Here is a 12,077-nt window from a genome sequence, read left to right as displayed (position 1 = left end):
AGAGAGTCAGTCATTCCCATACTCTCTAGCCTACTCCATGTACAGGGTTAACTCCAGCTCCACTGCCCCTTCCCCAGGTAGAGAAGACCCCTCTCTTTCTCAAACCCATGCACATCTGACTTGTAGGCATTTATCACATTTTTAACTTGTCTCATCCTTCTACCTCTGGCCCTCTGTGGCTGCTAAAAACGGTTCATTTCCAGGATGCTTTAAAGTTCACGAAGTAGATGTTGTTTTCCTTTATAGCAACTCTATGAATCAGTCAATGTGAAATTTATTATCTATGTTTTACAGATGAAGAAACTGAGTCTCAGAGAGCTGCACAGCTCAGCAAACGTCAGCAGGGATTGGAAACCATCCATGTGTGACTCCAGAAATCCAGGCCAAGCCTACAAGCTCCCTTCAGGCTGGACAGCCAAGGGAGGGGAGCAGACACTGGCCTCCCACGGCAGCCCCTCCACAACAAGTTTGAGGCACGCAGACAGGCTGAGTTTCCAGGTGTTTTATTGATGTGGGCTGTATGACCACTGGTTTCTAAAACTGACCAAAACAAGAGAAATGGCACAGCTACTAATAAACACTAACAGAGCGGTTAGACTGTAAGAAGCCTAGCCTCAAAAAAAAAAAAAAGAAAAAAGACAACTTACAAACACTCAACGGAAGGTTAAATAAATAAAATTAAAAACTAGAGATGATGACATAGCGGTCCAAACCCATGCTCTGTTTTCTCCTGAGCAGGCTCTGGGGCATACCAGGAGAAGAAACTCTACTCCACGCTCTCTCCCAAGACCTGGGTCCAAGCTTTCCCTCCTCCTCAAATAATACTGACAACTAAAAGGAAAGGAAAAGGGGGGCTGAGGTGACTCACAACAAAACCCAGAGGGGCCCGGGGCACCTCCACAGCCCGCTTGCCAGGGGTGGGGGGGTGGGTTCCAGCCAAGCACACGTTGGTGATGGTGTGAATATAGAAAACATGAAAACCACAGAATCACAGAATGTCAGGGCTGGAAGGGACCTTAAAGATCATTTAGTCCAGTCCCTCATTTGACAGATGAAGAAACTGAGGCCTAGACAGAGGAAATGACTTGGCCAGGGTCACATGACCAGTCCGTGGCGGAGCCAGGACCAGACGGCGAATGTCCTTGCCAATATCAGCAATCAGATGTGGCCGCTGAGTTTTCTGACCCAAAGGCCCCATTGAAGGTCAAGTTCCCAGGACACCGAAAAGGTCACCGGACATAAGGAAATACCACAGCTTGAAAATAAGCTGCTCAAGACTCATCTCTTCCCTCGCTCTCTTTCACATGAAAGTGTGAAAGCAATTCTGCAAATAGACTCTAAAATAGATTATTTATTCCAAAATCCTTTTTTTCTTTTTACATCGAGTTCACACCTCCTATCCATTTCTGCACTATGCCTGCAGTCTCTTTCAGGATGCAAAGTCCAAGCTCTTGGCAGGTCCCTCAGCCTCTGGGGGAGGCTGTGCCCAGGCAGGGTCCTTGGGGCTGGCACTCTCGTGGATGGGGTCAGATGTCAATCCCTTTGACCAAGGACGTCTCCAGAGTGATATTGAACTCCTGCAAAGTCTGCAGTACCCGGATCAAGGAATTAACAAGCGTGTGGTCCTTAAGGAGTGCCACGTCTTCGTACATCTGTGCTGTGATCGGGCAGTCTGCGAGCAAGGCGATCCAGTGGTGTAAGAGGTGATCTCTGCCCAAACCAGGATGAGCCCGGAAACAAAAGGAGAAGGAGAAAATTGTATGAATTAGAGTCATAGCCAGGCCCACAGTGCAAATTGTTATGTTGTCAGAGATTTCCTAGGGACAGGATAAAACACCCCAGAAGTGAGCAGGCTGGTCAGTTTATTTTAGGGGGGGGAGAGAAGCAAGGAACTCTTGTGTGCTTATTTGCAAGGCTGTATTACCCATCCCTTCCCCTTAAGTCCTACTGTGCCATGGAGGGGAACCCTGGAGTCTCAATAGCTATGTCAATGGTGCACAAAAAGCCTAGGAGAGGAATTGCTTGTCCTCCAAAGGGAATTGCTTGTCCTCCAAAGGGAAGGGGTGGAGAGGGAGGGAGCTAAAGAAGTTGGAACTCAAAGTGTTAGGATCAACTGTAATGTTCTTACCACTAGGAAATAAGAAATACAGGTTAAGGGGTAAAGAAAGCTATCTGGCCCTACAGGACAAAAGAGAAGACGGAGACAAGGGCAGAGAGGGAGGATAGAAGAGAGAGCAGATTGGTCACAGGGGCAATTAGAATGCTTGGGTTTGGGGGGGGGAGGGGATAAAAGGGGAGAAAATTTGTAACCTAAAATTTTGTGAAAATAAATGTTAAAAGTTAAATTAAAAAAAAAAAAAAGCCTAGGAGAGATCCCACCCAGACCCTACCAGGCTGAAAAGATCTAAATTAAAGGACCAGCAGTAGTATGTCTGTCAACTGAAAATTAGCCTAATTAAATGCCACAGAGTAATGAATTTTTTTTTGGCAATGATAATTCACAGACATAAAGGGGCTGTGATCTGTACCTATGCCCAGGAAATCAACAGATCCTTTGAGGAACTGAAGCCTGTGCCACCTACCACTAGCAAAGCTTTAGCAGAAGACAGAGAAATAAGGAGCCAAGGCCCAGGATAAAGGCCCTCTCTCAAATTCATATGCTGGAAAAAAGAAGTCCTAAAGGACAGATGTTACCCAGACTATGGGCAGCCCATGGTTTGATCCAATAGTATCTCTATCTTAAATGGCACTGTAAATGGACTGGTGAGGTGGGCCCAGATCTGAAGAGGAAATAGAAACGAAGCTGAATGGGATTTGGGAAATCACACAGGCTCTCAAGAATCCTGAGCTGCTCTTTGCATCATCCTGTGTAAATACAAATGGCTTTCTAGTGGCACTCAATGGTTACAAATCATGGAGCCCCATGATCTCGGTAAAACCAAAACCGCAGTGCGTGGAAGCATCAGCCAGTAGGCCAAAGCATAATGGATAATGGAGAAGACAGCATCAGGGGCATACTGGACTAGGAAGAGGAGAGTGAAAGACAAAACAGACGGAGCAGCTGGGTGCTGGACTGGTATCCATGATATGTCAGTAGAATCAGAGGAAGGCCTCCAGTACTATGGGTAGTTTTCTTATGAAGAATTTATAGACCAAAAGAAATAAGGGATGCACAGAATGAGAAGGCATGAATGGACCAAGACTGGCACACCAATCCCAGTAAGATAATTATGTATGAGTAAGGGATGAACATTCTGCCCTCACCTTGCTTCACCAATGAGGGTGTCTTTTCCAACATGGATAAAACAGAAACATACCCATTTACACTCAGAGGAAATCTGTAACACCTGAAAAAGGTCTCCTTCATTTGCCTGAAGGTATGCCTACAACAGTTATTTTTTCTGACATCTACAGTACAGATGTTCCGTCGGCCAAGCTGTAGCTACTTCTTTAATAGCTCTCTCTTGTGCTCTGACCACAGACACCAAGCCACGCTAGTCAGACTATGACCTGGAGAGGGGATTAGGAGGAGGGGGTATGCACGGTTGGCCAAAGGTATACCTGGCTCCCAGGCACACCAACATCTGGAACTTGCCATCTTTGCCGATGTTGCGGGGGGTATTGTTGATGGCGGTGACAAAGCGGCAGAAGTTCCGGGCCCTCATCTGCCAGTTCTCCTCAGGGACAAGATCGCTCTGGTCAAGGGTCTCATAGTAGGTTTGTGCTTTTTCTTTAAAAAAGATGAGAAGTTCTGACCTCAGCAAAGACATTCCTCAGTGACGCAGCATTCCTGGGCTGCCCTGCCAGAGGTCAGCATCTAAACACCCTGCTGCCTGGGGCCACCCTTCAGATAGAAACCTCCAGGCACAGTCTGCCTGTGTCCTCCCCCCAGGCCCTGAGCACCTTTCTTAACAGAGCACAGTACAGAACTGATGTTTTCAAATGATTGATGTGTATTTTAAACATTAACACTCTCCCTCTGGAAATTTCTTAATTTTACCTTGTGGATGCTTTGCATCCACCTGTGCACACGTTGGACCTCCACCTCCCCAAGCCCAGCAGGATATAAGCTTCTTCAGGACAGGGATTGTTTTTGCCTGTGTATCTCCAGGGTCTTACACATATTAGGAGCCTGATAAATATCTGAGGTGTAATTCAGTCTGTTGAATATGTAGATGATATACATTGCTGGGGTCACAGCTAGTATGTAATAACTGTTCATTTACCTGATATAAAGTAGTTTTAGACTTCCTGTCCTTAATTTTAAAAGTTAAGGAAGTTAAACACTTCCTATTTAAAAGAAGCCCAGAACCATAAAAGGTTTAGTATTAGAAGTCTCTAGGTCTCTAGAGCTCATCAAGTCCCAATCCCTTCATTTAACAGCAGAAGAAACTGAGGCCCAGGGCAGAGAAGGAAGCTCCCCAGGGTCACACAGTAGAGGGACAGAGTGAAAAAAAAACCAAAAATGCTGCTTTTTCAATTCAATGAAAACACCAACATTGATTAAGTGTCTGTCTAATAGAGGACCTCCTGCTCTGAGTGGCCCTCTGGGGATAGACGTGGCAAATTCCTACGGCTCTCGGCAATCTCAGCAGAGGGAACTCAGGTAGGTGCTGGGGTTATGAATCAACAATGAGACAGGCCCTGCTTTCAAGGGCCTTACATCGTACTTTTTAATGATATTTTTCCCCTATGGATCTGTAACTCTCTGGAAAAAAAAGATTTGACATCCCCCCGCCAAAGTTGACACACACACTCAGGCATAAATAGCCAACGAAATGGTGCCCAGGCAGCTCACAAAGAACCTAAATCTGGGACAGTCTCAATCTATGAGATTTTCCATCTCCATGGAGAAACCTACCTCCTATTCTACCTTAGACCACCAGCTGGCTCCTGCTGCAGGGAGCTGAAGACACCCTGTCCTATGGCCTGGTACTATGAGTCCTCAAAATCCCAGAGATGGAGGAACCTCAAAAGGCATCTAGGTTAACTGCTACCTCAGTAAGAACCTTTTGAGTAGTTTGCCCAACACTTAAAACATTCCAGTGACAAGGAGCTCACTACCTTCCTAAGAGCCTGTTTCACTGCCTGACGCTGAGCCAACATCTGCCTCCCAGTCATCCCTCTTTCTCCAACCCATCCCTAAATTGGTCTTATTTCTGGCATCTGGCCCACGATAGTCCAACTGACACTGGTTAAGTGGGAATGGTTTGTTGGGGAGGCAGTGGTCTCACCCCAAATGTGTGACCCCTGTACCCTCCCTTCTACTTTCCCCTTCCACCCACTCCTGACCCTCATCTCAACTCACCCAGAAAATCCCAAATGAAGACGTTTTTGAAGAGCCGGGGGGATTTAAATCCATGCTGAAAGACCTGCTCCAGGGCAGACACCAGGCCACACTCACCACAGAGCAGGAGTGTAAGGCTGCCACGCTGAAAAATAACCACAAAGCTCTAGGGTCCGAGGGATGCCTTGTCTTCTTGGGGAGCCCCAATCAAGACTGGACAGGCGGTAGGCCACCCACAGCAAGACTGAGCCTGAGCAGCAAGGCCCAGCACTCCCCTAAACTTACAGCGGCCTCCAGAGACTACGAGACTGGGAAATGAATGAATTTCCAGTTGGGGTAGAGGGAGATAGAAAGGGTGAGAGTGGATGGGCAGATGCTGGGTCTCCCCTGAACTCTGGGATCTTGTCTCCTAGGAGGAGTACAATGAGATGTTCCCCCAACTGTTGACCCCCAAACCTACTTCCCTCTAATCCAGTAGTGGAGAAGCAACTAGGCCATGAACACGAAAGCCATCCATATCGTCTTGAAAGCCCCACCAACAAGGTGAGCTCCTCAAACCCAAGTAAGAAGAATGACAATAATGCTGACAACATTATGTTCCAAGCACTTCTCTCATAACCTATGTGGTGGAGCAGAAGGCGCCAAGCACATCTTACTTCATAGACGAGGGAACAGAGGCTCAGGAAAGTGGAGTCGGTTCATTCACACTGGCCCAAGTCAAAGCCAGGCTCAAACCTCGGTGTCCTCCTTTTGAAAACCAGGGCTCGTTTCCACTGAGCAGTGTCCCACTGCTTCCCACAGTTCTGCCCCCTCAGCTCCAGGTCACTGAAGGGAAGCCTCACCTCTTTCTCTGGCTTATGGAAATGCTTGACAATGCCATTGACAGCCTCCCCGATGGATTCCTGGATCTGCCCCGTGTTCAACTCTGCACAAGACACACCCAAACCCAAGGGTCACCTTGGTCATTCTCCCACAGCCCTGTGTGTGTTATTCCCTCTCCTCCTCCCATCCCCCAACAGAGGATACCAGGGCATCTGATCCAAGGGAAGCCATAACATCAGCAAAGGGGAGGAGGTCCTACAACACAGGCCAGGAGGTCATAGGATTCAGAGCAAGAAGGGTCATCTAGTCCAGCCTCCTGCCACCACCCAGGCAGCTAAGTTGATGCAATGGACCAGAACAGGGCTAAAGACACGAGTGCCAAGAGTTGCCAGCCAGGCCCAACCTGAGGTTCTGTTCAGCAGCCTTAAAGGTGTGAGCTCAAAGGACCACAGACAGTCTGAAAAGAAGGGGAGGGAAGGGGTCAACTAGCCTCTGTGCAGGGTCCCCTCCAATCACCCCAGAGCTCTGTGCCCTCCTCTTCAAGGCCTTGGTCAGACAGGCCAAAGAGTTCCCTGTCCACCCTCCTCAGCAAAAGGATAAAAAGTGTTTACAGTGGAGAGTGAGAGAGAGAAAAGCAGGAATTGTCTGGGAGCACAGATGGTTTCTGAGGGGAAGCAGCTCTGGGGCTCTGATCCCTATGGGGGTCTTGTAGAACAGGATGAGGCCTAGAGACCTTCTGTGGGAGAGCTGGAGAGTACTTGCAGTGAAAGGCTCAATGCTTTTTGGTGACCCACCTTGCCCAGCTGGACTGAAGCCCTCCCTTCCGACTTACTTGGCTTGTTACTGGGAGAGATGGTGACAAGCCTCCGGATCATGCTGGGTGACTGTTGCAAGGGGGGGGTTCGGCACTGCCTCTCGTCTGCTTCAGGGTGAGAGGTGAGCAGCTCCCCAACCAGGATCCTCTCCAGACTCCCATCATCCATCCCCTTCCCCAGCCACCTGCCACAGGGGAACCTAGGGGTGCAGCCATGCGACAGTCACCCAGGAGATGCCTCACGCACATGCACACACATGCATGCATGCACACACATACCCAAGGGCATACACATCCTGGGGCCCAGCTCTTCCCCATGGGTCCCTCCTACACTCCCACCTCCAGGAGTAAGCAAACCTTCCTCAGCCACCAGATAACAGTAGCTCTCACCTCAAACTAGGGATTTGAGGTTTACAAAGTATTTCCCTCATGGTACCCTGGTGAAGCAAGTAGCATGAATATTAACATTTCCTTATTATAAACAAGGAAATGCAGAAGAGGTATCGCAAGACTGCGGTCCTCAGATATGGAATATCAGACTGCTCTGAGCCCTCTCACTCCAGCTTAAGTGGGGTCAGCCCATCAGGTCATCATTCAGACCCCACCTTGAAGAGTGGGACTGAGCATGCACTTACTTATATGTATGTCCTGTGATCTCGTTTCTGACCATTACATGCTCCACCAGCCACTTGGCATACAATCCCGAGTTATCGTGGCCAATCTGGACAGTGGTGAGCTTTCCCAGGTTCTGGTACTGTTGGGTCCAAAACACAGAGGGGAGGGTGGGGAGGGAGAGTGCAGCAATGTAACCAGAAACCAGGACAAGCAGGCCACAGAGACTTTCCTAACCAGGCCACAAACTGCTCCTGAGCAACTTTTAACAAAGGTCTGAAGGGCCCTCCCAGGCTGATGTACACCCCAACACAGCCCACCCCTGTCCAACACCAGCTCTGGCTTTTGGAAGCCCTGGGTCCAAGCCCACCTTCTAAGCCAAACACCTACTGAGCTTTCTGCATCACAGATGTGGTGAAAAGTGTGTGTATGAGATCATGTGTGCACATGTGTACAACACCTGTACAAATACACACGTGTGCATTGTTGTATACATATATGTGTTTGTATAAACATGTGTCTAAGCACATATTAATACATCACATCTCAATTTCTCAATGACATTTGTTGTGTTGTTATGTTACGTTGTGTTACGTTGTGTTCTATCAGTTCTGACTAGACAGAAATGAACTTTCCGAATCATCACCTGAGAGGAAACTCTTTTCTCTCAACGTTAGACCCTCTCCTAAGGGGGATGGGGAGGTGAGGGGTGGGGATGATAAAGAGATTCCATGGATGCATAGGGAGAGAATATGTCACCAGACCTCTACAGATAACTCTGTAAAAGATTCATAAACCCATCAGGCTTAGCACAGAGACCACCATTTTCCTGACCTCCCTGGGCCTTGGTTTCTTCCTCTGTGAAAGGACGGGCTGGACTAACGGATCTCTAAGGTCCCTTTGGAGCTCTTCCAAGGCTACAATTTCCCTAGACTGAGAACATACCTCAAAGGTCATCTCCAAGACATTCCTGGGCACCTGCAGGATCTGCGTCTCCCCCAGCTCTCCCGAGATGCAAATCCAAGGATTGGCCGTGAACATGGAGCCGCCCAGCTTCTTGCTGGGGACAATCAGGATGTGGTACGGGATCACTGTGCAGGGAGAAGCCAGAAGGGCACTGAGGCTAGGCTGAAGTAAGGCCCAGTGACACTCAGGCCCTCCACATGGCTGCTACCTGACTATGATCAATGATGATGGTGAGACAGCCTGTTTTCATATCACTTAATGGTCCCTCTACAACAATCTGTGCGGGAGACCCCTTCAGCCAGGCTGCCTGCCCGTAACGGTGACCTTGGCACCCCTCAGCTGCCCCACCCATGGAGCTGAGTAGGAAGGAAGAGCAATGAGCCTTCATCAGTGGTTTTCAGAATCATAGGAGCTCAATGGAGCACACTCTTAGCGAAAATAGCCTAAACTCAGAAGCTAAGGACTCATTCTCTCTTGGGGACAAGCTGCTCCCATCAGTGCACAGGAGACTAGGCCACATCACGCAGTCACATAGACCTGATTCCCAGCAAGCAGCTCACAGGGCATAGCACCTCTGACTTTCCCCTGCCAAACAGAAGGCTGACGAGGGGCCAGGAAGACCTCTGTTCAAATCCTGCTTCTGACACTTACTACCTGTGTGAACCTAGGCAAGTCATTTGACCTCTCAGCTTCCTCAACTGTAAAATGGGGATGATAAGACCTTTTAGGGCTATTGTGAGAATCAAATAAGGTAAGATCTAGAGTCTGAGGATATGGTTTCAAATTCCACCTCTGATGCTTCCTACTTTTGTGGTCTTAGGTTAAACTTAACTTTCCTTGGCCTTAGTTTTCCCATCTGTAAAATGAGGCAGCTACACTAGATGACTTCAAAGATCCTTTCTAATTATACAAATTTGATCCTAGAATTCTGAAGTGTTTTGCAAACCTCAAAGCGCCATGGTAAGTACCGGTTTTTATTTTAATTTTGTTTCAAAACAGGACATAGGAACTTAAAGGTCACCCCAGGGACACTCCATAGGGTTATGGAACTAGTCAGTGTTGGTGCAATGTCTGGGACAAACTATGAGCTTCCTCACAGGGAAAAAGGATGAAAATTCAGAATTCTGCTGATCCAGAAGGAAAAACACAAGTTGGGTTTTTTTTTTAACCATTTCTGTGATATGGACCGTCTGGTGAAGCCTACAGATCCTTTTCTCAGAATAACAGCTTTTAAATGCCTAACATAAAATATAAAGAAGACCAATCATGTGAGGATACAGCGAAGAACTACATATACATGTGTGTGTGTGTGTGTGTGTGTGGTTTTTTAAGTTTGCAGAGTCCAGGTCAAAAACCCCTTCAGTCTACCTCCAGAGCGTCAAGATTTTAGGATTCAAATACTCAGTGGATGATCTAGTCCCCAAATAATATTAATAATGCTGTTATTATGCTTCACTTGACTCAGTTTTTTGACTTGGATTCCAAAGTATTCTCTCATCATCTCATTTTGTCCTCAGAACATTTCATCCCTTTCACAGAGGAAAGAAGCTGAGTTGAACCCAGGTTTCTCTTGCCTCCTTCACAACACCACACAGGAGAGCATTTCTTTCCCCTTCAGTCAGTCATCCAAGCCTTCCTTTGAGAAGCCAAGACCACAGAATACTTTTCTGCAAAATGAGAAGAGTGGGCCACGTGATTTTAAAAGGACCTAGCTGGAAGACTTTGTCACATTCTCTTTCCTGAGTCTCTAAGAGACCCATGGCTAAATGGTGCCTTTGTCTTCAGGCAAAAACTGATGGGGACAGTCACCTGGCCTACTATGTGTAACAACTAGTGCCATATTGGCAGCATGCTGACCCAGAGGGTTATGCTCATCAACCCACAACCAGGTCAATCCAAAGAGCTTCAGGAACAATCTTTCCCTCCCACCCAAAAACAGCAAATGTGTGCATGTATATGCACATGTACACACACACACTATACACATACATGCACATATATAGGCAGCCACATTTGCACATGCATACACACATATACACTTACAATACGTATTTACATGCATGCATGTATATACACATATGTATACCCCAACACATACACATATACCCACATACATGCCCACACTCACACAAAGACACATATATACATACCTCCCCACACACATAAATTCAAAAGATCAACAAAAAGTAACATAGAGTGAACAGGAAATAGGTTGCCTTTCTCTTAGAAAAAGGGGAAAAAAAGGATGAGATTGAAAGCTCCAAAACCTCACCCAAGAATGGAGAGCAGGGATGGGAAGTAAAAGCTACTCACGGATTGTCGTGAAGACATTGGTGAAGCAGAAGTAGTCCACAGCGTTAAAGGACAGGAGGTGGTAGAGGAATTGCTCCTTTTCATCATCGCAGCGCAGGAAAGCATAGCGCTTGTACAGCTTCCTGCCAAGGAAAGGGCACACATGAGCCTCAGGGAGATGGGGGAGCTCAGCAGGACCAGGGACCTGGTCAGGCTAGAGGAGGAAGGACTGTCAGCTTTCTGAAGGGCAAGAACAGGCAGGTCTGGACTTGGCTATTCCCTGTCTTCATTAAGGACTACAAGGAAATGCACTCCCACTGTAGCCTCACAGGAATCACAGAGCTGAACAGGACCTTGGAAATCTCCTTCGAAGAGGAAGGTGATGCTCAGAGTGCTTCAGAGAGGTGTCCAGGGTTACCCAGACAGCAGGCACCAGGCCAGGATCCCAAGGATCCTATCTCCATATGTCTGTGTGCCCTTTTCACCAGGCCACATGACAACCCTTCAGATCACCAAAGGAGGAAATCATATCTTCCCAAGGTTCTCCTCTAGAAACATTCACCAAATCCTCGAGTTCTAAGAGACCCTGGAGGCCGCCTTCCCATGCCTGAACAAAATCCTTCTACCCCAGACTCAACAAGGGATAACCCTGTCTTTGCTGGATGGACCTCCAGTGACAGAGAGCTCACTGCCTTCCCAAGTTATCTTGTTGCACTGGTGGATGGTGCTAAGTGTTCAGAAGTATCGCCATAGAACAAACCTCAATCTGCCATTTCCCAAATCCCACCAGCGCTGCTAGCTCTGCCATCTGAAACCTGGAAGAGGAAACCCTATCCCTTCTCCCTTAGCCTTGGCAAAGCCTTTTAAATACTTGGAGAAGTTAAGTTTCCCTTCTCCAGGTTAATTATCTCCAGTTCACTTAACACATTCTTATGATACGAACTCAAAAGCCCTCCATCATCCTGGCTGCCCTCCTCGGAACATCTCTAGCTTATTAATGTCCTTCTTAAAAATCAGTCCCCAGAATGGGACACAATATCCCAGAGGTAGTCTGACTACCTCTGTACAGTAGGGAGTACAGTAGGGTTACCATCTCCCTGGTCCTGAAAATTACATCTATCTTAAGCTATCTTGGCCACCATATTGCACTGCTGACTTGTACTGCCTTACTGGGTCACTAAAATCTCTCCTTCCTTTTCAGATGGGCTGTTGTCAAGCAATATCTCCACTGTCAACTTGAAGAAGCTGGTGATTTTTTGAGCTCAACTTTACAATTCTCTGTAT

The 12,077-nt window shown here is 47.5% G+C and overlaps 1 protein-coding gene across 3 annotated transcripts in view; it reads right to left on the bottom strand.

The window, feature by feature from the left end:
- Window positions 1-487: 487 nt before the first annotated feature.
- DENND5A (DENN domain containing 5A) overlaps window positions 488-12,077 on the bottom strand; it is a 96,725-nt gene continuing 85,135 nt past the window's right edge. Inside the window, exons 16-24 of one of the 3 annotated variants that reach the window (XM_072619475.1) lie at window positions 10,815-10,936; window positions 8,481-8,626; window positions 7,559-7,677; window positions 6,942-7,123; window positions 6,513-6,566; window positions 6,130-6,212; window positions 5,309-5,432; window positions 3,562-3,730; window positions 488-1,710 (exon numbers count right to left, since the gene is read on the bottom strand). In XM_072619475.1, the coding sequence (XP_072475576.1) occupies window positions 1,527-1,710; window positions 3,562-3,730; window positions 5,309-5,432; window positions 6,130-6,212; window positions 6,513-6,566; window positions 6,942-7,123; window positions 7,559-7,677; window positions 8,481-8,626; window positions 10,815-10,936 (1,183 nt within the window). In that variant the 3' untranslated portion in view covers window positions 488-1,526. Of the gene's footprint in view, window positions 1,711-3,561; window positions 3,731-5,308; window positions 5,433-6,129; window positions 6,213-6,512; window positions 6,567-6,941; window positions 7,124-7,558; window positions 7,678-8,480; window positions 8,627-10,001; window positions 10,169-10,814; window positions 10,937-12,077 lie in introns of those variants that run through there. The other 2 variants (XM_072619476.1, XM_072619477.1) reach the window with 2 other exon arrangements.

Source organism: Notamacropus eugenii, chromosome 6, assembly GCF_028372415.1.
Source record: "Notamacropus eugenii isolate mMacEug1 chromosome 6, mMacEug1.pri_v2, whole genome shotgun sequence".
Lineage (NCBI taxonomy): Eukaryota > Metazoa > Chordata > Mammalia > Diprotodontia > Macropodidae > Notamacropus > Notamacropus eugenii.
The sequence above is the reverse complement of the archived record's forward strand: the minus strand, read 5'-3'. Positions and strand labels throughout refer to the sequence as shown.